This window comes from Ursus arctos, unplaced genomic scaffold (genome assembly GCF_023065955.2).
Source record: "Ursus arctos isolate Adak ecotype North America unplaced genomic scaffold, UrsArc2.0 scaffold_1, whole genome shotgun sequence".
Lineage (NCBI taxonomy): Eukaryota > Metazoa > Chordata > Mammalia > Carnivora > Ursidae > Ursus > Ursus arctos.
Genome location: NW_026622763.1, coordinates 91,767,934 through 91,791,819, shown reverse-complemented (window position 1 = coordinate 91,791,819; position 23,886 = coordinate 91,767,934). Strand labels below are relative to the sequence as shown.

General features: G+C 59.8%; 2 protein-coding genes across 2 annotated transcripts; one reads left to right on the top strand and one right to left on the bottom strand.

Moving 5' to 3' along the window:
- Positions 1 to 224: 224 nt before the first annotated feature.
- Positions 225 to 3,471, bottom strand: INHA (inhibin subunit alpha). Its single transcript, XM_026491848.3, has 2 exons — positions 3,061 to 3,471; positions 225 to 1,235 (listed from the first exon to the last, which is right to left on the bottom strand). Exons 1-2 carry the CDS (start codon positions 3,332 to 3,334, stop codon positions 403 to 405), a joined length of 1,107 nt encoding a protein of 368 aa, XP_026347633.1. The 5' UTR covers positions 3,335 to 3,471; the 3' UTR covers positions 225 to 402.
- Positions 3,472 to 4,101: 630 nt separating this feature from the next.
- OBSL1 (obscurin like cytoskeletal adaptor 1) lies at positions 4,102 to 23,763 on the top strand. The gene is given in 22 exon segments (XM_044381105.3): positions 4,102 to 5,485; positions 7,443 to 7,712; positions 7,797 to 8,048; positions 8,195 to 8,497; positions 8,648 to 8,944; positions 9,993 to 10,265; positions 11,429 to 11,701; positions 12,332 to 12,604; positions 15,439 to 15,711; positions 16,469 to 16,521; positions 16,524 to 16,746; positions 16,821 to 17,108; positions 17,299 to 17,574; positions 18,156 to 18,425; positions 18,572 to 18,844; positions 19,832 to 20,098; positions 20,903 to 21,015; positions 21,431 to 21,587; positions 21,748 to 21,909; positions 22,239 to 22,343; positions 22,653 to 22,922; positions 23,489 to 23,763. Coding segments are annotated over 22 exon segments (5,829 nt in total). The 5' UTR covers positions 4,102 to 4,473; the 3' UTR covers positions 23,635 to 23,763.
- Positions 23,764 to 23,886: the final 123 nt, after the last annotated feature.

The window sequence follows — 23,886 nt, the reverse complement described above, 5'->3', positions numbered from 1 at the left end:
AGCACGAGGTTCCAGCAGTCTCCACAGTGGCCGTCAAGAGCTTGGAACACTGTGTCTTCCGCAAGTGTTGCAGCTTCCCACCGGGGCATAGCCAATCACGGCTCTGGAACCCCACGACCTTGAGGTCAAGTGAGGCTGTGTGACCTGAGATCCTACAATCTCATGCTCCTGGGGCCCAGACCTGCCTCCCACCGTATCAGAGAAGCCAGAGAATGCATGCCAAGTCATATGCACTGTGTTGTTTATTGTCACATGTTACCCATGGGACGGGGCGGGGTGGGGAAGGGAGCCCTCAGGCAGAGAGAAATGGGAGGAGGGGGAAGTGGGAACCACCCATTTTCTGAACTCTGCTCCTCCTTCCAGCTGTTGACGGGTGCGGGCTTGGCCCCCAGCAGGACCCTCTCAGATACAAGCACAGTGTTGTGTGAGAAGGTTGGGCACGGTCTCATACTTGAAAGAGTAACCGCCATCTGAGGTGGTGCGAACTCGTAGGGGCCTCATGGTCCCAGGGAGGGCCGCACAGCAGGGCTGGGCCCCTGGCACCAAAGAAAGGGGTTGGACTGGGGTGGGAGGAGCCCCAAGCTCCGGCAGGGGCAGGTCTGGCGGGGCAGGCAGCCCACAGCCCCCGTGACAATAGTGGAAGATGAAGCTGGGAGGGTGCACAATCCACCGGTCCCAGCCCAGCTCCTGGAAGGAGATATTGAGGGCCGCTCTGTGGCAGTCGGCATGGGCAGCGGGTTCCTCCGGAGGCCTCTGGAGCAGACGCAGCGCGGCAGGAGACCAAGGCCAGGGCAGCGGGGGAGTCGAGCGTCGGGTTCTCTCCCCTGTGCTGGGCGGCCTGGCCCGGGTGTGGGCCACCAGGAAGGGTGTGGCCTCAGGCCGGGCTGAGCAGGAACAGAGAGGGCATCGCAGCTGTAGGACCAGAACAGGGTTGGTCAGCAGAGGGAGGGCAGAGGGGGCCAGGTGCAGCACCGCCCAGCGAGGGGGTGCCTGGCCCAACGACATGGGCACGGCCATGGGGACCCCTGATGACAGTGCCAGCAGGCTTAGCAGGGGCCCAGAGCTGTTGGAGGCCGCTTTGCTCTGCCTGTCCAGTCCCGTGTGGAACCACAGGTGGGCTGAAGTCACTAGGCGGCTGCGCGTGTGCTGGGATGGCCGGAACACATATGTGAAGAGGCCGTCCTCGGCCTCCCGGGTCAGCTCTCTAGCATCTGGCTCACCCACACAGCTGGCACCTGCAGGAGACAGAGGAAAGGGAGAGGGCAGTCCTGACTGGCAGAGCCTGGGACCTCTCCTCAGCGGCAGGGATGCGACGGCCATTCATCAGCCAGCCACACTCCGAGCGCTCTGTCAGACTCGGGGCCTCTCTCCCCGCTCCTGAGAGAATGGACAGAGAGAGGCTCTCCATTCGTGATTTCATCCTTAAAGGACTTAAAAAATGCAAGATGTTGCCAGCTTCTCTCTGAAACGGTTTTACCAATTAATATTCCCATGAGCGATGTATGAGAGGCCCTGCTCACCCTCTACCTTCACCAACGCTTGGCATCGTTCCACCTAAATTTTTGTTCCCCAGTCACGTAAAATGGGATCTTGAGTGATGGGACACAGGCATGTGAAAACACAGGCATTTGTTTTATTCCCCCATATAGCTTTTTAAAAATTTTTCTTTTAAGATTTTATTTTAAGTAATCTCTACACCCAACACGGGGCTCGAACTCACAACGCCGAGATCAAACGTCACTCGCTCTTGCGACTGAGCCAGCCAGGCGCCCCACCCCATGTACCTTTTTATATTGTCGGAAATATCGCATGATACATTCTTTAAAACAATTCCACTTTTAGGGGCACCTGGCTGGCACAGTCGGTTGAGCATCTAACTCTTGGTTTCAGTCATGATCTCAGGGTTGTGGGATCGAGCCCCGAACTGGGCTCCACACTCAGTGTGGAGTCTGCTTGAGATTCTCTGCCTCACCCTCTGCCCCTCCAGCTTGTGCGCTCTCTCTCTCTAAAACAAATAAATAAATCTTTTTTAAAAAATTCCACTTAAGGGGTGCCTGGGTGGCTCAGTCATTAAGCGTCTGCCTTCGGCTCAGGGCGTGATCCCAGAGTCCTGGGATCAAGCCCCACATCAGGCTCCTCTGCTGGGAGCCTGCTTCTTCCTCTCCCACTCCCCCTTCTTGTGTTCCCTCTCTCGCTGGCTGTCTCTCTCTCTCTGTCAAATAAATAAATAAAATCTTTAAAAAAAATTCCACTTAAAAAAGTAAGTTAATATCAGAAAAAAAAAAAAAAAGGAGGGGGAGGAGGGGCGAGCATATAACCCAGAATAGAGGACAGTGCTTTCTAAGAAAGGCAGTTGGCATCCTTCCACGACAGGTACGCAGACTGTACTAAACAATCATGACCAGGTGAAGGACTGGAGATTGGGACCATACTGTCCTGTGGATTCTCTCATTATAAATCTCACAATGGATCTATTTTGCAGATAAGGAAACAGGGTTACAAAGGGGAAGTGACATTTAACTGCTAAGTGGCCAGGCTGAGATTCTGCCTGATCTTAAAGCCACACTAAGTCACTGTGCTGCAGGGAGACTGAGGCACAGGGAGGCAGGGGCTCCTCTCGGAGGGAAAGGTGTGCCAGGCTACAAGAAAGTTCACCTGGAAGAGGGCTTTACGGGTTCAGTCAGTGGAACACAGGAACACACATAAGCAGATGAAAAGGGAATTCAAGAGAAAGTAGACTTATTTCCTGGAAAAGTTTCCCAACTAATCTTACCCCTGCATTTCTGGTATCCTCTCAAGTCTCAGCTAGAAGAGGAGAGGTAGCAGAAAGGGGCCCAAGCCCACATATCTCTGTCTCTAGAGACTCGTGGTCTCCCAAATGAACGTCTCCCAAAGGCCTCCTCTGAGCCTTGAACCGTTTCGCTTAATCCCGAGAGGTAGACATTAAGGCCCATTTCAGGTGAGGAGACAGAGATTCAAACCCAGACCTGCCTGGCTCCTGAGCCCATGCTGTGTACGTTGCTTCTCAAAGTCACCCTGCCAGTCCCCCACCCTCATTACCTGTAGTCGGGAAAAGGATGGCCTGGGAGACATCCTCCTCCTCCCTGGGCTCAGAGCCCCTGCGCGGGAAGCCCCCCTGGGCATGTCTTCGGGGCAGACGCCTGACTCCAGGATCCCCACCTTCCCCGGCCAGTGCCGGGGGCCCCAAAGCATCCAAGAACAGGGCCCTCACCTTGGCCAGGACAAGGGCCCGGTCCAGCTCTGGCCCGTGGCAGCCATGCCCACTCTTTGGGGACAGCAACAAGAGGAGCAGGAATGGCAGCTGGGGCAGCATAGCTCACCTAGCCCTGCCAGTGGTGAACCCGCACCCTGCCCCGTGCCCCTTCTCTCAGAGTCTGCCCCCTGCCCACCCCACCCACTCTGCCCTCCCCATCCCACCACCGGTCCTCTTCTACCCTTCTCATGCTGCTCTCCCCAGTCCTTCCCACGCCCTGCAATCCAGAGTGGCCCCTGCCCATGGCATTGAGACCTCCTATCTCTGACGCAGATGTCTGTGGCCCTGAGCCTTATCTCCCACTCCTGCCAAGCATGTGGGGGAGGGGGCTGGTGAGGGTTTTCACCCCGAGTGACCTGACCCACACATACCACCCCTTCCCCTACACACACACTCTCTCTCTCTCTCTCTCTCTCTCTCTCTCTCTCACACACACACACACACACACACACACACAGAGCCACATGCTAGCACCCAGCACAGAGGTGACATCAGGTGGGACAGGAGCCTGGGAGCTGGGGTCTGCCAGCTCCTAAGAGTGTTATTCGTTGGGGAGACAGAAAGCGCCAGCCCCTCAGACCTCCTGGGGCCCCTTTCAACCAAGCAGCTGCTGGGCCAGTCATGGGGGGAAGGGCTGAGGCTGGGGCTAGAACCGGAGCTGGGGTGGGGGGCAGGTGGTCCCGCCTGCTCTAAACTTAGCCCGGAGGAGCCAGTCTGGGCTCTTGTCCCTCCAGCTGTGTCATCAGAGAATATTTTTGGGATTGGCAGCTGCAGGCGCCACCGCCACTCAGGCCCAAGCCTGGCGGGCGGTTGGGGACCTGGCGGCTGGAGGTGGGAGGGAGGAGGGGAAAGAGGCCCAGGTTGTGGGAGGGGGCTGGGAAGAGAGGCTCTCCCGAGCAGGAAGCCAGGCCGCGGGCAGAGGAGGCTGCGGGGCCCCTCGCAGCAAAGGCAAACAGGAAGGACTGCCCCCTGAGCGCTCGGCTCGGGGCCCGGGAATCGCCGCCGCCGCAGAGCCGCAGCTCCGGGCCGAGGGTAAGGAGACGAGCCGGGAGCGGGCGGCCGGGGGAGAGTTCCGCGGGTCCCCGCGCCCCGGCCCCCGCTGCACCCCGCCTCGCGGGCTCCCGCCGCCGCCCCCGGCCTCCGCGCGCCCGCCGCCAGCCCTTCCCCCGCGCCGCTGAGGGCCGGCCGCGACCGCCACGATGAAGGCGGGCTCCGGGGATCAGGGGAGCCCCCCGTGCTTCCTGCGCTTTCCGCGGCCCGTGCGGGTGGTAAGTGGCGCCGAGGCCGAGCTCAAGTGCGTGGTCCTGGGGGAGCCGCCGCCCATTGTCGTGTGGGAGAAGGGCGGCCAGCAGCTGGCGGCCTCGGAGCGCCTGAGCTTCCCGGCGGACGGCGCCGAGCACGGCCTGCTGCTGAGCGGCGCGCTGCCCACCGACGCGGGGGTCTACGTGTGCCGCGCCCGCAACGCGGCCGGGGAGGCCTACGCGGCGGCCGCCGTCACCGTGCTGGAGCCGCCGGCCCCCGAGCCCGAGCCCCAGCCCGCCGAGCGCCCGATGCCGCCTCCCGGGGCCGGGGAGGGCGCCCCGGTGTTCCTGGCGGGGCCCCGGTCCCAGTGGGTGCTGCGGGGGGCGCAGGTGGTGCTGACGTGCCAGGTGGGGGGCCTCCCCGCTCCCGCGCTCTACTGGGAGAAGGACGGGATGGCTCTGGACGAAGTGTGGGACAGCGGCCACTTCATGCTCGAGCCCAGCCGCGGCGAGGGCGGCCAGGGCGTGAACCTAGTCCTGCGCATCCTGGCGGCGCGGCTGCCCGACTCGGGCGTCTACGTGTGCCACGCCCGCAACGCGCACGGCCACGCGCAGGCCGGCGCGCTGCTGCAGGTGCACCAGCCCCCCGAGGACCCGCCCGAGGACCCCGACGAGGCCCCCAAGCCCGTGGTGGAGCCGCTCAAGTGCGCACCCAAGACCTTCTGGGTGAACGAGGGCAAGCACGCCAAGTTCCGCTGCTACGTGATGGGCAAGCCCGAGCCTGAGATCGAATGGCACTGGGAGGGCCGCCCGCTGCTTTCCGACCGCCGCCGCCTCATGTACCGCGACCGCGACGGTGGCTTCGTGCTCAAAGTGCTCTACTGCCAGGCCAAGGACCGCGGGCTCTACGTGTGCGCAGCGCGCAACTCCGCGGGCCAGACGCTCAGTGCCGTGCAGCTGCACGTCAAAGGTACTGCGGCGCCCCCGGGGCTCCCCGGGCCCTTGGAGAGGGGCCTCCAGCGCTGTCCCAGAGACGGGGGGGGGGGGGGGGGGGGGGCGGACTGATCACATACCTTTTCCTGCCCGCCTCCCACCCCCCAGGGTTTCGGATTTAGTAGGTCTCCAGGGTACCCAGGAACTTCTCAGCAAACCCCCTAAGTGATTCTGAGGCCGAGAGGGTGGAAGATGACCCTTTGATAAACGGCTTTCAGGAGTGATTGCTGGACCAGCCAAGAGGGAGCGCTTCTAGTTCAGTGGATTTCAGCCTTTGTTTTACTCCCCCTCTCTCAATGGAAATCCCATGTGGGGCCCAAGGTATAAGACTGATACAAGGAACATTTTACGGGCATACATTTCTAGGTCCAGATTCATACCATGTACTTATAAAGCCTATCAGTGAGAACAAGGGTGCTATTTTATAGAATATACACGTTTTAAGACAAGGCTGCATTCATAACCGGGTCTCCTCTGTGAGTCCTGTGGGGAAGTCTGGGGCTGCAGGCAACACATTGAGAAACTCCTGATTCACACCGAAGGTAGACTTGAGGGAGGAAACATGCCCTTTTACGAAACTGCTCTCCAGGTTTGAAAGAAGAAGAAGGGCAAGGAGAGGAAATTTCTATTTCAAAGTTGAGTCATCAACAATATCTCATAAATGCTTATAGTGCTCATAAACAGAAACCCCGGGCGGGGGGGGCGGGATAAAACACCGCAAACTCCCACTGGATGGTAAAGCTTTCGGTAATCGGAGTTCATCACAACTCAAGGGATTATACTGTCACTAGTTAGTACCCACCCTGTTCCCTCAGAGGAAGAAAAGTTGCAGATCTCCCGAGCCCTGCCTGGTGCGCAGTCAAGCGTGTGGTCCCTGCGCTGCCGTGCTGTCTGATGTACCCAAACCCAAAGGGCCCCACTAACTAACCATCAGGAAAGGGAAGCCCAGTGGGAAGGCAGAGCTTCCCCCAGCTGCAGGACAAACACGTTGCTCCAGTGGCCTCATAATCCGCCGGTCATTCTGTCATCATGCTTTCTTTTTGTAAAACACAGTTCTGAAAAGGACTAAAGTATTTTTGTATATATATTTTAATCGTACTTTTAAAAAATCATTTTATTTATTTATTTTCACTGGGATAATTGTACCCCTCCCCTCTGGTTTCCAGCCGTTTGTTCTCTATAGTTAAGAGTCTGTTTCTTGGTTTGCCTCCCCCCTCTTTTTTTCGCCTTCGCTCGTTTATTTTGTTTCTTAAATTACACCTACGAGTGAAATCACATGGTATTTGTCTTTCTCTGACTGACTTATTTCGCTCAGCATTCTATTCTCTGGCTCCATCCATGTGAAAACGGCTAACGTACTTTAAAAATGAAATTCGACTCAAACCCATGCAGAATGTGTGCAGGGCCCCTGAGGGGCCCCAGGGAACAGCTTGAAAATCACTGATGTGGTCCAAGCCCTTCCATCCCTTTCCCCACTTTAAAGTCAGGAAACTGGGGCGCCTGGGTGGCTCAGTCGGTTGACTAGCTGACTCTAGATGTTGGCTCTGGTTGTGATCTCAGGGTCCGGGGATCGAGCCCCACATCCCGCGTCAGGCTCTGTGCTCAGCAGGGAGTTCTGCTTCAGGATTCTCTCTCTCTCTAAAATCAATAAATAAGTATTTTTTAAAAATAGCAAAGTCAGGGAACCTAGGCCCAGTATCACTAACTGAAATGGCCTTGCCCAAGGTGATGTGGCTGATGAGTGTCAGGGGCAGATGAGAATTGAGGCCATCGGACTTCCCTTCCGGGGGTTTTTCTGTGATTCCAGAGTACCTGCAGGCCCTGGGAGAAAAATGGCAGGAGCTAATGTGGTTTTAGGCAGTTGGTGATGCAAGGAGTCCTTCCCCTGGCCTGGCCCACTCCAGAGCCTTCTCCTGCCTCTCCCCTTTGCACAGAGCCCCGCCTCCGCTTCACCAGGCCCCTGCAGGACGTGGAAGGCCGGGAGCACGGGATCGCCGTGCTGGAGTGTAAAGTGCCCAACTCTCGCATTCCCACGGCCTGGTTCCGCGAGGACCAGCGGCTGCTGCCCTGCCGCAAGTACGAGCAGATCGAGGAGGGCACTGTCCGGCGCCTCATCATCCACAGGCTGAAGGCAGACGACGACGGCGTCTACCTGTGCGAGATGCGGGGCCGGGTGCGCACCGTGGCCAACGTGACAGTCAAAGGTGGGCTGGCCAGCGGGAGGGTGCCGAGCCGGAGGCGGGCGCATGCCCAGACCCCAGGCTGAGGGCCGCACATGCGTCTCTCAGGGCCCATCCTGAAGCGGCTGCCCCGGAAGCTGGACGTCCTGGAGGGAGAGAATGCGGTGCTGCTGGTGGAGACCCAAGAAGCTGGGGTCGAGGGGCGCTGGAGCCGCGACGGGGAGGACCTGCCGGCCACCTGCCAGAGCAGCTCTGGCCACATGCACGCCCTGGTCCTTCCAGGGGTCACCCGAGAAGATGCTGGCGAGGTCACCTTTAGCCTGGGCAACTCCCGGACCACCACTCTGCTCAGAGTCAAATGTGAGGGCAGGAGAGCCCGTGGGCAGGAGGGCCAGGGCAGGAGGGCGACCAGATGCCAGAGGCTGGGCTGGCGAGGCGGGCTCAAGGTGGGAGGGCTGTGGTGAGGCTGGAGCAGGGCTGGCACGCACACCCTGCTTTTGTCCCAGGTGTCAAGCACAGCCCCCCGGGACCCCCCGTGTTGGCAGAGATGTTCAAGGGCCATAAGAACACAGTCCTGCTGACCTGGAAGCCCCCCGAGCCAGCTCCTGAGACCCCCTTCATCTACCGGCTGGAGCGGCAGGAAGTGGGCTCCGACGACTGGATCCAGTGCTTCAGCATCGAGAAAGCCGGAGCCGTGGAGGTCCCGGGAGACTGTGTGCCCTCCGAGGGCGACTACCGCTTCCGCGTCTGCACGGTCAGCGAGCACGGCCGCAGCCCCCATGTTGTGTTCCATGGGTCCGCTCACCTCGGTGAGTCAGTCCTGTCGGCCCCAGGCCCTCCCCATCATCTCCTCCCTTTCCCGGCCTTTGGTCCCCGTCGTGTTCTGTGCCTTCCACCTGCGCCTCCTTGCCCACTGCCACCCCTCTGGTCCTGATGGCCACACTCCGTCCCCATCTCAGTGCCCACAGCTCGCCTGGTGGCCGGTCTGGAGGATGTCCAGGTATACGACGGGGAAGATGCCATCTTCTCCCTGGATCTTTCCACCATCATCCAGGGCACCTGGTTTCTTAATGGGGAAGAACTCAAGAGTCACGAGCCGGAGGGCCAGGTGGAGCCCGGGGCCCTGCGCTACCGGATTGAGCAGAAAGGCCTACAGCACAGGCTCCTCCTACGAGCCGTCAAGCACCAGCACAGCGGGGCCCTGGTTGGCTTCAGCTGCCCGGGCGTGCAGGACTCGGCCGCCCTCACCATCCAAGGTCAGTGCTGCTGGGGACCAGGGTGGACAGATAGGGTCAGGACACAGAAGTCCTTAGTGGGCCCAGACAGAGGGCTCAGCCATCCAGAAGTCCCATTTCAGCCAACGTGCAATGTAGAGGGGACTCCTTAGTATCTTCATCAGCCTCCTAGCACTCTCTGGAGTGCTTTGTGGTTTATGGAATTCTGTCACATTGGTTATCTCCAAGACACGGACCCTGGTCCCTAGTCCCTGACTGCTTCCTGTAATCAATAACATTATCAAAGCAACTTCCTATGTGCTAGGCACAGCCCTAATCATTTCACATACATTGTATTCGTTAACACAGTTCTCTCACCAGCCCTGTAAGATAGGCTCTTTTGTTATCCCATTTTACAGATGAAGCAACTGAGTTACAGAGAGGTTAAGTGACTTACTCAGAATCACCAAGCTAATGAGTGGTAGTGCTGAGTTATGAAGCCAGGCAGTCTGACTCCAGAATCACCCTGTGCCACCTGTGGACACAGGAAAGGAAGGGAATGAGGCCCCCTTGAAAAGGACAGCTCTCGGTAGGCATCTGAAAGTGCAGGGGACATGGGGCATTTGCCGTCCCACCGTTGCTGGAGTTTGTAAGGCCAATCGAGGAATTCCTCGGTGCCCAAGCACAGGGCCCGGAGGTGGTCAGATGCCGGCATCCTGGGGGGAGGGCAGAGTAAGAACCAGCAACCAGAGTAGCGTTTCTAGAATGCAAACTGAGATCCCTGACATCAGAGTCGCCTGGAGGGCTGGTTGATAAGGCAGATTCCCCGGCCCTTGCATGCATGTGTGGGGCCTGAGAACCTGCATTTTCAGCAGACTCCCTAGGAATCCTATACTAAAATCACTGCACTTGAGAGTTGGTGTATAAGCCCTAAATGATCTTTTTCTTAAATTGCAACAAATGCATTGACAGTGACAGCCGTGGTATGGCCTGATGTAGGCACCGCCCCCCCCCCGCACCAGAGAGGGGTGCTGATCCCAGGCAGAGCGTGACAAGGGTGCTGCCTGTGCCCACGCCTCTCCCCACACAGAGAGCCCGGTGCACATCCTGAGCCCCGAGGACAAGGTGTCGTTGACCTTCACGACCTCAGAGCGGGTGGTGCTGACCTGTGAGCTCTCCCGGGTGGACTTCCCGGCGCACTGGTACAAGGATGGGCAGGAGGTAGAGGAGAGTGAGTCGCTGGTGGTGAAGATGGACGGGCGCAAACACCGCCTGATCCTGCCAGCCGCCGAGGTCCGGGACAGCGGCGAGTTTGAGTGCAGGACGGAAGGGGTCTCAGCCTTCTTCAGTGTCACCGTCCGAGGTCAGCAACTGTGGTGGTCTGGGCTCCTGCAGATGAGGCTGACTCTAGGGGCCACGTAGGCCCCGCCCCTTGGTTGGCCTGCTTGGGGGTCCCTTCCGGGGAGAGTCTAGTCGGCCAGGGAATGTGTTTTCAAATTATTCTGTTCTTCTCAGTCCTCCCATGCACCAGCACCCTCCAGCATACTCACCCTCTGCGTACCCTCCTCTGGGGAGGGGGTGGGGAAACAAAACTCAATTAAGGGAAGGAGAGACGGGGGCTAACATTTATTGGGTACCTACCATGAGCCAAACGTTATACTAAATGCTTCTCATATATGCCCTTCATGTAGTCTTCACAACTGGGTGAGAAGGAATAGATCTCCAGTTCACAGAGGAAGAGACTGAGGCTCAGAGAGGTTACCCATTATCACACACCCAGCAAACGCCCTAGCTGGGTTCACACCCAGGTCGGTGCTTACCCTCCTGCCCTAGGTGGCCTGGGTCAAAGGGGGAACTTTAAGTGCAGTGGTCCAGGGTTTCTCAAGCCAGTCCATGTTCTGGCTGCTTCAGAACCACCCTGGAAACTTGTTATAAATGCATATGCCCAGGCCCCCCAGACCCCAGGTGCCAGACCAGCCAGCGTAGAGCCTCAGGATCCACTCTGGGAGGGCAGCTTGGGGACCACTGATTCAGCTCATCTTCTCGCTTTGAGTGGAAATCCTGTTTCAACCCCATTGCCAGGCGGTCGTCCAGCTGCTGCCTACATGTCCCCAGTGATGGGGAACTTACTACCTGTAGAGAGCAGCTGTCACACGGTAGCACTGCTAAGTCGTTTCCACCTCCTGCCCGTGCTCCAGGGGCTCCCTTGTAAAAGCAGCAGCAAGCATGGCCCCGATGGGGCCCAGGATAGTGACCTCCTCTCAGCGGAGACAAAGGCTGTCTGTGCCTCCCCCTCCCCATGTCTCCACCGAGCCACCTCTGACCCTCTGGGGACTCAGGGAGCACTCAGGTGCCACACGGTCTGCATTGCCTCACCTGCCACGCACTCAGTACCCCACATCCTTGCTCCAGATCTCCTGCACAGCATGGCCTCAATGCTCCCAGAGTCCCCCAGGGAGGAAGCTGTCTCCTGTGTGTGCAGGGGAGGGGGGGTATCTGTGTGACCCCATCTCTGCTCCCCACCAGACCCCCCGGTGCATATCCTGGACCCCCAGGAGCACGTGTTTGTGCACGCCATAACCTCAGAGTGTGTCATGCTGACCTGTGAGGTGGACCGAGAGGACGCACCGGTGCACTGGTACAAGGACGGGCAGGAGGTGGAGGAGAGTGACTTTGTGGTCCTGGAGAAGGAAGGGTCCCACCACCGCCTGGTGCTGCCCACTGCCCAGCCCCCAGACGGGGGCGAATTTCAGTGCGTCGCTGGAGACGAGCGCGCCTATTTCACGGTCACCATCACAGGTGGGGGGCCAGGCAGGCCCGTGGGACAGCGCCCGGGCAGCTGTCACGCTCTCACCCCTGGGCCACTGTCCCCAGGCCCTGCTTCCCTCCCCCCGGCTGATCCCATGTCCCTCCTTGGTCTGCACCCTGAGGTTCAGTCCCCCACAGAAAATGTGTTGTCATTAACACTGGCCAGGGCAACACAATTCACAGGGAAGCTCTGCCCTCTCGGTTCCCCTGCAAAGGGGAGCTTTAGAAATGGCAGCAGGGCGGGGTCTAGGGCAGGTGCACTAGAGGGCTCAGAAGATCTCAAGAGCCTATGGGAGACCCTGGCTCCATCTGGGCACCCAACCCTCCTCTCCCTGGTCCCACCCTTCATACCGTCCCTGTCCCAACCCTCAGAACATAGCACATTTCTGTAGCAGAGGCTGCCACCGTGGTCCCCAGTGAGCCACCGTGCCTGCGATGTGCTTTGGTGACTGTAGTGGTGTCTCCGGCTGGGCGTGGCTGTCCGAGCAGCTATGAGACCTAATCCGAGGGAAAGCTCTCTCCTCCGACACATGGCCCACTTGCCAGGAGGAGGGAACAGGCACGGATCAGGGAGGGCAGCAGGGTCCGTGGGCCCCAGCCATGACTGTCCCCGTCCTCCAGACGTCTCCTCGTGGATCGTGTACCCCAGCGGCAAGGTGTATGTGGCAGCCGTGCGCCTGGAGCGCGTGGTGCTGACCTGTGAGCTGTGCCGGCCCTGGGCCGAGGTGCGCTGGACCAAGGATGGCGAGGAAGTGGTGGAGAGCCCTGCGCTGCTCCTGCAGAAGGAGGACACCATCCGCCGCCTGGTGCTGCCCGCTGTCCAGCTTGAGGACTCCGGCGAGTACTTGTGTGAAATCGATGACGAGTCGGCCTCCTTCACCGTCACTGTCACAGGTGTGGGTTCACCCCAGCTGCCCAGGGTCACTGGAGGACAGTCCTGAGCCCTTGGGGGAGCTGGCCATGGACTCCCAAGTTAGCACACTGGGGAGGTGGGAGGTAGGGCTGCGGTGCATGTACCAAGCCTCCCTGCCTGGAAGACCCCGGGGCCCCCTGTTCGAGTGAGCAGTCTCCCCCGCCCCCCAGCACCGGCACCAGGAAGAGCTGTGCTCCGGCGGCCTGTTTGCTGAGCACTTCCTGTGTGCCGGCCACTGGGCCAGGGGCTGTGGACACACATGGTCTCTGTTCTCCGAGAGCTGCCAGTCTAGCTGGGGAAGCAGCTGTTAACCAGGGGTCGCAAATGGGCAGTCCGTAGGGCCCCATGCAGCCCACAGATGTGTTTTGTTTGGCCTGCAGAGTCTTACCAAAGTCAGGACAGTTCAAATAACAATCCGGAGTTATGCGTCCTCTTGAAAAAGCCGAAGACCCGGCGGCTCTGGTCCCGCTTCCCCCCATGGCGACGAACAGCAGGTGCTGAGTAGCAGCTGCCCCCGTAATCCGGGGCCCACATTCCTCGGTCCTTGCCTCCCTGCTATTCCTCTTTGCCTCTCCCCAGACTGCTTCAGCCGCTGACCTTCCCTACCTGGCCCCTGTGGGCGTTTGAGTTTGCGACCCCTGTGTTAAACCAATAAATGCACAAATAAATGTACAGTTGACACCTCGTGACAAGTACTGTGAAGGATGAGAGCAGAGGGCTCAAGAGAGGAGAACAGGAGAGTCAGGTCACCGTGCCACCCATGGGAGCCGGCCCTGGGCTGGGTCTGGACAGCCGGCGGCAAGCAGACGGACATGCTTACGTCTCTCCGGCAGGAAAGCCAGACACGTTAGAGGGTCTCAGATGTGGATTGTCCAGTGTTGTGATAGGGTGCAGCGGGAGCTCAAGGCCAGGGGGCTGCTAACCTTGTGCGTGGACAGGAAGTGACTTCAAACCAGATACTTGCGGCGGGGGCTGAGTTAGCTAAGCGGGGTCAGCTGTGGACTGAAGGTAGAGGGGAGAGTGTTCAAAGCTGGAGAAGCATAGGACGACTATGGAAGTGATGGTGGTTCGCTCAGTGCTGGAAATTTTGGGGCTGCAGCCCACGGTGCCAATCCCACGGTGTTTGGGGCAGGGGGGCTTGGTGGGGGAGGGGTGTTGCAGGGCCTAGGCAGCTCTGGGGGGCACAGAAGAACCCCGCTGGCTTCACTGGAGTGCCCATCCTCACCTGGCGCCGTCTGCTTGCCCTGTCCCCTGCCCTGTCCCAGGAGTGATGCCTCGGTCCAGGGTGAGCCACTTAACCTGCACTTCCCACCCCCCAGCACACACACTCTGCGTTCCAGATAGTGCAGCCCGGCTCACACAGGCCACAAAACCAAAGAGGCCTTTCTGCACACGTTCTGTCCTGTACTGAGGCCCTTCAAGCTCTGGCCAGACATAATGGCAGCCACACACATTTCAGCCCACACTTGGTCTCCCCACAAAACACCAGATTCTTCACAGGGCAGTTGACACAAGCACCGCCTGGGCTTTGGGCCAGGGAGAATCAAGTCTGACGCCAAGCTGAGGTCCCACAGCTGTGCATCCCTGCACCCTGTCTTCACCCGATTGCCCCCATCACCTCCCCCCCCCCCACCTCAGGCATCCACTCCTCTGCAATTTGCCAGCCTTGCTGGGCCCGAGAGAACCAGCCTGCATCCTCTAGACTCTTGGAACAAGCCGTTGGGGAGGTGGGTGGTGGAGGCGGAGGGCTTAAATGTGTGCTGGTGAGCACGTCTGCCCATGCGCGCCTCGGCGAACCGTGGGACCGGGAAGCTAGCAGTTCCTGAGCCTGGCCACCAGGGGGCCGAAAGTTAAAGGAGCGCTAAAAGTGTCCTGGAAGCTAGAAGATTCTGGGAGACGTCGAGGGTGCATGGGAGCACGGCCAGGCTCGGGCTCAGTGCACCAGTCACTTGCAGTGTTGACATAGCTCCTTCTCTGTGGAGGAACAACCAGTTTGGAGCACTTGGAAATGAACTCCCAGAATCAGTGTTTAGCATCCCTGGGGAGCTCTCCGACAGGTGTTGGCAACTCTTATGCACAGATGCAAAAATCATTACTGAGTTCTGCCAGCCTTGGCTTACAATCCCTACCACCACCTGCAGAGTCTGAGCCTCCCTTTCACAGATGGCAGTCCTTCCTCCCACCCTAGAGCCGGTGTAGCCAGCTGTGACCTTCAAGAGGTCGGGTAATCTCTCTATGCCTCAGTTTCTTCGTCTGGAAAACAGGGATAAAACGATACCTACCTCTTTGGATCGCTCTGAGGGTTCGATATATAAAGTGCTTAGGGTTGTTCTGGAATGTTAGGGAATAGCGAGTATTTGCTATTCCAGATCCAGGATCTCTTATTCACAATTCTGATCTAAAAAAAACCTCTTAAAATCAAAAGTCTTTTTGTAAGTTTGGCATTCAAAGTCGTTTCAGTAAAACCTGAGCTTAACTGCTGTGAAATGATTTCTACTCTTTAATGATCCTGCTTAGAGTGAGTATATCTATAGGTTACACTGCAGAAATGTTAGTGAGGTTGTGGGGGGAGCCCCGGGGGGGTGCTGGGAGGAGCAGGTATGTGATCGATAATAAATGCACCATTTCTGGGATCGGAAGCGTTCTGGAGTCTGTCACACCCCTGGCCCTAGGGACTTCTGAGAGCAGACCGTGGACCTGTGACTCCTTGTGATGACTATCCTTATCACTCTTATTATCATGAGCGACAGGAACTTTTTGCTGCCAGGAAGGCCGACGGTGAGTCTGTGACAGCCTGTGATCGCCCACTCTGCAGAGCCCCCAGTACGCATCATATACCCCCGGGATGAGGTGACCCTGATCGCCGTGAGCTTGGAGTGCGTGGTGCTGACGTGTGAGCTGTCTCGGGAGGACGCCCCTGTGCGCTGGTACAAGGATGGGCTGGAGGTGGAGGAGAGCGAGGCCCTGGTGCTGGAGAGTGACGGGCTGCACCGCCGCCTGGTGCTGCCTGCCGCCCAGCCCGAGCAGGGGGGCGAGTTCGTGTGTGACGCCGGAGATGACTCAGCCTTCTTCACTGTCACCGTCACAGGTGGGCAGTCTCTGGGCACCCTGGGGAGCTAGAGAGGCAGGAGTCTAAGAGACAGACACCCAACCTTCTCACTTCCTGAATCTTAGGGCCCCCCCCCCAACCTGCCCCCAGGAAGCCTGCCCCTCCCCCAGCTTCCTCATTCTCAGCCAGCAGAGAGCACTGGCTTGCCCAGATCAAGCCATGACAGTGACTAGAGGCCTGGTGGAGAGAGCCCAGCAGTTAGGAGCATTCATTCAGTCATCAAATATTTATTGAGCAACTACTATGTGCTCAGCACTCTTCTGATGCTGGCAGAGTAGCAAGCCCGTCAGAGCAAACCTCCAATTTTCCGCTAGAATTCGTGGAGCTTGATTTCTAGTGAGGATGGACAGACAACCAGTAGATGATGATAAGTACATCAGGGGCAAAGCAGGAAAAAGGAATGGGGGCGACTTAGGGAGGGGTGTGCATTGGGGCCAGCGAGGTCTGGCTTTACCTCTGTCTGTCCATGGAAACTTGCACAAATCACTTCCCTCTAAAGAGGCCTCAAGTCCTCATCCGGAAAGTGAAGCCAACATCGGTGCCCTCCTAGGGAGGGTCAGGAGTAACTGTGCAAAGAGCAGCGTGCACTTAGCACAGCACCTGGCACAGAGCAAGTGCCCATGGATTTGTAGTCGCAAGAGCTGCGCTGGGGAGGGAGGGCTGGGAAGCCAGGGGCCGAGTCAGGTAGAGGCTGGCTGGCTGAGCCTGAGTACCGCTCCCTCTGTCTGTCCGGCAGCCCCGCCAGAGAGGATCGTGCACCCGGCAGCCCGCTCTCTGGACCTGCAGTTCGGGGGACTCCGGGGCGTGTGGAGCTGCGCTGCGAGGTGGCCCCCGCCGGGTCCCAGGTGCGCTGGTACAAAGATGGGCTGGAGGTGGAAGCCTCCGCCACGTTGCAGCTGGGAGCCGAGGGGCCTGCTCGCACCCTGACCCTGCCCTGCGCCCAGCCTGAGGACGCCGGGGAGTACGTGTGCGAGACGCGGGACGAAGCCGTCACCTTCAACGTCAGCCTGGCTGGTGGGTGCTTCCTGCCAGCCTGGGTGCGGGACGGGGTAGTAAGCCTGAGCCCACATGCTCCTCTCTCTGTCCAGAGCCCCCAGTCCAGTTCCTCGCCCCAGAGGCAGCCCCTGCCCCCCTCTGCGTGGCCCCCGGGGAGCCGGTGGTGCTGAGCTGCGAAGTGTCCCGGGCTGGCGCCCTGGTCTTCTGGAGTCACAATGGGAGCCCGGTGCAGGAGGGCAAGGGCCTGGAGCTCCAGGCCGAGGGCCCCCGCCGCCTCCTTTGCATCCGGGCTGCAGAGCTGGCCCACGCAGGCCTCTACACCTGCCAGTCCGGTACAGCCCCGGGAGCCCCCAGCCTCAGCTTCACCGTCCAAGTGGCTGGTAAGTATGGCCTGGGCAGAAGGCCTGACAGAGCCACACCCCCAAACTCGTATGAGACTCCCCCGCCCCACCGCTTCTCTAGCGTGCCTTTTCCATCCCTCACCCACCTCTCGGTATCTTGCTTCCCACTGCCCCCCTCGTAGCCCGCAGGCCTCTCCCTCCCAGTGACCCCCCCGCTCTGACCCCACAGAGCCCCCCATGCGGGTGGTGGCCCCCGAGGCAGCCCAGACGAGGGTTCGCAGCACCCCAGGCGGGGACCTAGAGCTGGTGGTGCACCTCTCCGGGCCGGGGGGCCCTGTGCGCTGGTACAAGGACGGGGAGCGACTGGCGAGCCAGGGGCGGGTGCGGCTGGAGCAGGCCGGGGCAAGGCAGGTGCTGCGGGTGCGGGGGGCACGGAGCAGGGACGCTGGGGAGTACCTGTGCGACACACCCCAGGACAGCCGCATCTTCCTCGTCAGCGTGGAAGGTAACAGTGCACCCCTCACACCCTGTGGGCCCTGGCACCCCAAAGACCACACCTGTGCACCGTCCCAGGACCCCCTGACCCCCCGACCCCCTCCTTGCTACCTCTGGCTCCAACCAATGCATGCACAACTATTACTGGGATGAGGGGTCAGGCCTCCTTTTTTCAGGAACCCTCTCTATAGGAGCAGGCATAGCCCAGTGGTTAAAACCTGGGGCTCTGGAGTCAATGCACCCCGGTTCCGATCCGGGTTCTGCTTACCAGTGGTGTGTGATCCTGGCAAGTGGCTTCACATCCCTGAGCCCCAGCGCTAAAGTGGGGGGACGGTGCTTGTCTTATAGGGCCGTGGTGACAGTTAAATAAGAGAAATAGGGTCCATGGTAAATGATCTGTTAAGGAGTCAGAGAGGTAGGGAGGGAGGCCAAGATTGAGAGGAGGTGGCTAGGAGGGTCAGGGAGCTGGAAAGACCTCATGGTCCTCAGGAAAGATCTTCCCAGTAACTGGGAGATGTACCCCCAGGAGAGGATGAAAAGGAGGGAGAGGGAAAGACACAGCCCACCTCACTGCCTGACCCCACCCCCCAGAACCACCGCTGGCAAAGCTGGTCTCAGAGCTGACACCACTCACCGTCCACGAGGGGGATGATGCCACGTTTCGGTGTGAAGTCTCCCCACCAGACGCTGAGGTCACCTGGCTACGCAACGGGGCCGTTGTCACTCCAGGGCCCCAGCTAGAACTAGGCCAGAATGGTTCGAGCCGCACGCTGACAGTGCGAGGCTGCCAGCTCGACGACGCGGGGACCGTGACTGCCCGAGCTGGGGGCACAGCCTCGAGCGCCCGGCTCCACGTTCGAGGTCTGGTCCTGATGGGGATGAAGTGGCCTTGGCTCCTGTCCCTGTTCGCCCAACCCTGGCCCTAGCAGACTTGTCCGTCTGCCCCCGGGTCATCGGCCAGGGAGCAGGGTGTCAGGCTCCGTGACCCCCTCCCCCTTCCTCCCCAGAAATGGAGCTCCTGTTCCTGAGACGCCTGCAGGATGTGCGGGCAGAGGAAGGCCAGGACGTGTGCCTTGAAGTGGAGACGGGCCGCGTGGGTGCAGCAGGGGCCGTGCGCTGGGTGCGAGGTGGGGAGCCCTTACCCCGTGACTCTCGCGTGTCCATGGCCCAGGATGGCCACGTCTACCGCCTCTTCATCCATGGCGTCGTGCTGGCCGACCAGGGCACCTACGGCTGTGAGAGCCACCACGATCGCACCCTGGCCAGGCTCAGCGTGAGGCGTGAGTGTCCTGTCCTCTCCTAACGCATCGCCCGCCCCCTGGCACAGCCTTTCCGGGCTGGCCCAGGGCCCCTCAGACCCCCACCAAAGTGCCCCTCACCACTGAGGCAAGTCAGCCCTGCCTAGCCTCCAGAAGTGTGACCTGAAGCAGCCTGCCCAAAGCAAAGCTTTCCTTTTCTAGTGTTTCTATGTACCCTAGAAGTCCATGTAGATTTTGCATTCCATGTCATGTCCAAGCTGGCTTTGCTGTAAACATAAATATTACACTCCAGAAAGACCTGCCGTGTTATCCCTCTGTCACACGCCCCAGGATACATGGGCCCATGTGGCAAAGAGCAACTCCACCCTGCAAGCTGGAGCTTTCTATTAACTGTGAGACCTCATGCAAATTACTTAACCCTTCTGAGCCAAGTCCTCTAAAGAATGGGGCTGATCCTTACTTCAGGGGTCTTTGGGAACCTTCATGGAGATAACAAAAAATGCCCACACAGAGCTTGGTAAATGATTGCTGTTGCTGATCTGTATTCTCTTCTAACTCATTTCATTCATTTAATCACAATAAACCCATGTCTCAATGCTATTCACCTTGTACAATTGGGAAAACTAAAACTAAGGCCCAGAGAGGTCAAGCAGTTTGCCAAAGGTCACACAGCACACAAACTATGTGGCAGATCTGGGGTCCAATCCCAGCGCATCTGACTTCAATTTCTGTGCTCTTTCCGGTGTCACAGCACCCCTCACCCAGATTCCTCAACCCTCTAACCACAGCGCATCCCCTTCATGTGTGCCCTCCCCTAACAGCAATAAGCCCCTCCCCCCAAGTTGGCCCGCTGTGCTCCTTTCTCCCTGGCACTGGGCTTCTTTCCATAGGGGCTCTGTTTGAGTGTTAGGGGAGGTACAGGCAGGGCAAGGGGGTATGTGAGCCCTCAAAACCCCTGCCCAGAGCTGGAGCCCTCATTCTCCCTCTCTCCCCATCTCCCCCAATCAGCGAAGCAGCTAAGGGTGCTACGGCCTCTGGAGGATGTGACCATCATTGAGGGGGGCAGTGCCACCTTCCAGCTGGAGCTGTCCCAGGAGGGTGTGACTGGGGAGTGGGCCCGGGGCGGAGTGCGACTGCAGCCAGGGCCCAAGTGCCACATGCACGCTGGGAGCCGCACTCACTGCCTGGTCCTCAGCGGCCTGGGCCCGGCCGACTCGGGCTGCGTCTCCTTCACTGTGGATTCCCTGCGCTGTGCAGCCAGACTCACTGTGAGAGGTGCGGATTCTGGGCCCACTGGCTGTCTACTGACTGCCCCGAGTGTGATTCTACTGATCCCCTTACCCGTGTGGCCCCCACTGACCGTGCCTGTCAGAGTGTGACACCCCTGACACTTGGCCCTGTGTGGCCCCAGAGGCTGCCCGGCATGAGTGTGACTCCTCTGACCCATCCGATCGTCCAGCGTGACTCCATTGACCTTTCAGTCCCTGCGAACCACTGACCGCGCCACCGTAAGCGTGCCTATTGTCTGCCTGCCTGACTGTGGCCCCACTGACCACACCTGCCTGCCATGACCCCCACTGCCTGCCTCACTGGGCCCTTCTGGCCACTCGAGTCCCAGTGATCCACTAACTGCCTAAGGGTGACCCCACTAGCAGCTCTGCTTGAGTGTCCGCCATTTGTCCAGCCCACCGTGTTCCCCTCTGACCACACCTGCTCTAGAGTTACCCCTTACTCCTCTGAACCCATCATGTCCCCCCTGACCAGTGTCACCTGTCCATTCCAGCCAAGTGTGGTCCCCACTGACCATGCTTGCCTATGGGTGACTCCAGTGGCATCTCTGCTTTGGTTGCCCCCCAAGCCCCTCTAGCCCCAGCATGTCCCCCACTGACACCCCTAGCTGGCCACTCCTGTCCCATTGATCCCTGTGGCCCTGTCATGTCCTCCACTGACCAGCATCCCACTTGGACCACTTGTCCCAGCACATCCCCCCCTCACTAGTGGCCTCCACTGATCACCTTTCCTAAATGTGTCCACCACTGACCCCTGTACCCAAGTGTGTCTCCCTTCTCCCACTCCCAGAGGCCCCAGTGACCATTGTGCGGGGGCCGCAGGACCTAGAGGTGACCGAGGGAGACACAGCTACATTGGAGTGCGAGCTTTCCCAGGCCTTGGCTGATGTCACCTGGGAGAAGGTCAGAGCCCAGCCCACCTTGGCATCATAAGGACAGTAATAATAATGCCCCAAATGGAAACAACTAACATTCACTGAACGGGTGTGCCTGGCACTGTGCTCAGATTTACTTTTACTTTACACTTAACCCTCTAATCCTTACAACAGCCCTTTTGCTATCTCAGTGTTATTTCTAAGAAGCCTGAGGCTCAGTGGGGTGAAGTATTGCCCAGGGGCAGACAAAAGGGGTAGAGCCCTAACGTCCCCAAGAGGGATGCTTTCCCAATGAGGCTCCTGGCTTCCGGAAGACTTGGGACAACCGGATCCCAACTTGAGAGCCAGAAAGGCATAAACGCGCCTGGAAACCGCTTGACATCAACAGAGGGCGCCGCCGCCACCCAGTCGAGTTCACCCTGACCTGCAACTCTCGCCCCTAGGACGGGCGCCCGCTCACCCCCAGCCCTCGGCTCAGGCTCCAGGCCCTCGGCACGCGTCGCCTCCTCCAGCTGCGGCGCTGCGGCCCCTTGGACGCCGGGACCTACAGCTGTGCAGTGGGGACGGCTCGCGCCGGGCCTGTCCGCCTGGTCGTGCGCGGTGGGTACCGGGCGCTGCTCGGGCAGGGTACTGCTGTGGGCGCCGGGGCTGCGGACCCGACTAGCTGGGGACTGACTCCTGCGCCTCCAGAGAGAGGGGCGGAGTGTGGGCGTGGTCGGAGTCCGCCCCGCCCCGCCTCACGCCTCCCGCTCCGCCCCAGAGCGCAACTTGTCTGTACTCTCCGAACTCCGGTCCGTTCGCGCCCGCGAAGGTGACGGCGCCACGTTCGAGTGCATCGTGTCGGAGGCCGAGACCGCGGGGATCTGGGAGCTCGGAGGCCGTCCGCTGAGACCCGGAGGCCACGTCCGCATCCGACAGGAAGGTCTGACCGACTTTCTTCGCACTCTGGTCTCTTGCTGCCCCGCCCTTGGCTCAGACAGACCCCGCCCTACTAGGATAAGCCCCGCCTCCGGCTCGAGTGGGCCCCGCCCCATAGCCCAAAGAGCAGTCTACCGGTCTTTCCCGGGTCCCCAGCTCTGAGCCCTCGGTCCTGGACCGCTCTTCTTTCCCTTCAGCATCCTAATTCTGCCCAGCCCAGCGCACATTTGCCGCGTCCAAACCGACCCGGGAACCTACTCCGGCCCACCCTCATCCCCGAACCTTCCCCAGTGGCCGCTCCTGCCTCGCTTAGCGCCTCCCTCTCCTCCCCAGGGAAGAAACATATTCTGGTGCTGAGCGAGCTGCGCCCGGAGGACGCCGGTGAGGTCCGCTTCCAGGCGGGACCCGCCCAGTCCGTGGCTCAGCTGGAGGTGGAGGGTAAGCAACTGGGGAGGGATGGTTGGGAGTGGGCATCATCTACCCCCGGGACTGGCAGGCTGGCGGCGGGTCCTGGGAACGCTGCCTCCCCACTTCCCTTCCTCGAGGGACTCTTCTTCTGGGGAGGGTCACAGAGGGCAGTGCGTTTCCTGGGGAGGAGGAGACTTTGGGTTAGGGGTACAGAGGAAGGGACTGGTGCCATAGAGGTCTGAGACTAGGAGTGGAGGCTGCAGGGGGAGGGAAGATGCGTCTCTCCTCCTGGGGGCCCTGCGTGTCCCTATTAACTTAAGCCCTCGTCCTCACCCCCAGCACTGCCTCTCCAGATGTGCCGCCGCCCCCCTCGAGAGAAGACGGTTCTGGTCGGCCGCAGGGCGGTGCTGGAGGTGACTGTGTCCCGCTCGGGGGGCCACGTGTGCTGGTTGCGGGAGGGGGTGGAGCTGTGCCCGGGAGACAAGTATGAGCTGCGCAGCCATGGCCCCACCCACAGCCTGGTCATCCATGACGTGCAACCTGAGGACCAGGGCACCTACAGCTGCCAGGCCGGCCAGGACAGCGCCCACACACGGTTGCTGGTAGAGGGTGAGTGAAGCTGACTGGGCAGAGGTCAGAGGGGCAGGCTGGCTGGCCAGGAAGGAGGGGTTGCCTGGGAGCTGGGGGCTGAGACACACTTACCAGAGGGTTTTCCAGGACTTTGGATGGCCAGTTGGTTCTGGGGTGTATTGGAGGTGGAGAGTGGGGGAGGGGCTGAGGAGAGGAGGGAGCCCTGTGTTCTCCACAGGAACCATTTGCTTCAGGTCAGCTGGTCCCACCTTTCTATGCCCTTTCCTGTCCAGGTTTCTCGCTCCCTCCTGCCTCTGGACCACATTGCTCTCTTGAATGCCCCATTTGTACCCTAGTTCCTCTCCTTCCCACCTAGTGGCCCCTTGGTCTGTGCCCCCACCAGCCTCTCATCCCCCTCCTGCTCTCTGCCCGGCTGGCTTCGGCCCATCCCAGAGAGTTCCACATCAGTCTGGGCAGAGGGCTCCTGAGTTAGTCCCATTTCCTTCCTCTTCCATAGACATGTTCCATCCTCCTGCGTTTCCTCCAGATTCGGGCCTTGCCCCACCCCTAACTGGGGGCTGACCCCTGCTTTCCTGCCCCCACAGACATCCCTGACAGTGGCCCAGAAAGGGTGGAGCAGAGGGGGAGGACCCAGCTCTTCCTGGCGTGGGTGCCCAGGCTCTACCAGGGGAGAGGATGGTGGTGCCCACTCTCTCCCCAGCCCCACGCCAAGTCATTCCTCTGCAGGTAGCTAGGAGGACCGAACCAGGCCAGGCAGGTGCCCTCGGACGGCTTGGAAGGCGTGTGCCCGTACCCTGGGCAGGGGTGGGGGGCAGGGGAACCAGAGGTGTTGGGAGACAATAAAGTGGTACAGTCCTTTTTCCTGGCTCTCTGTGTGATGTAGGAGGGCAGAAGTTGCTGGGGGCCCCTGTGTAGTAAGTGACACAGGACACCAGGCTGCAGCGCTTCCGGTTTGGCCCCTGAAAGTGCCAGCCACTGAAGA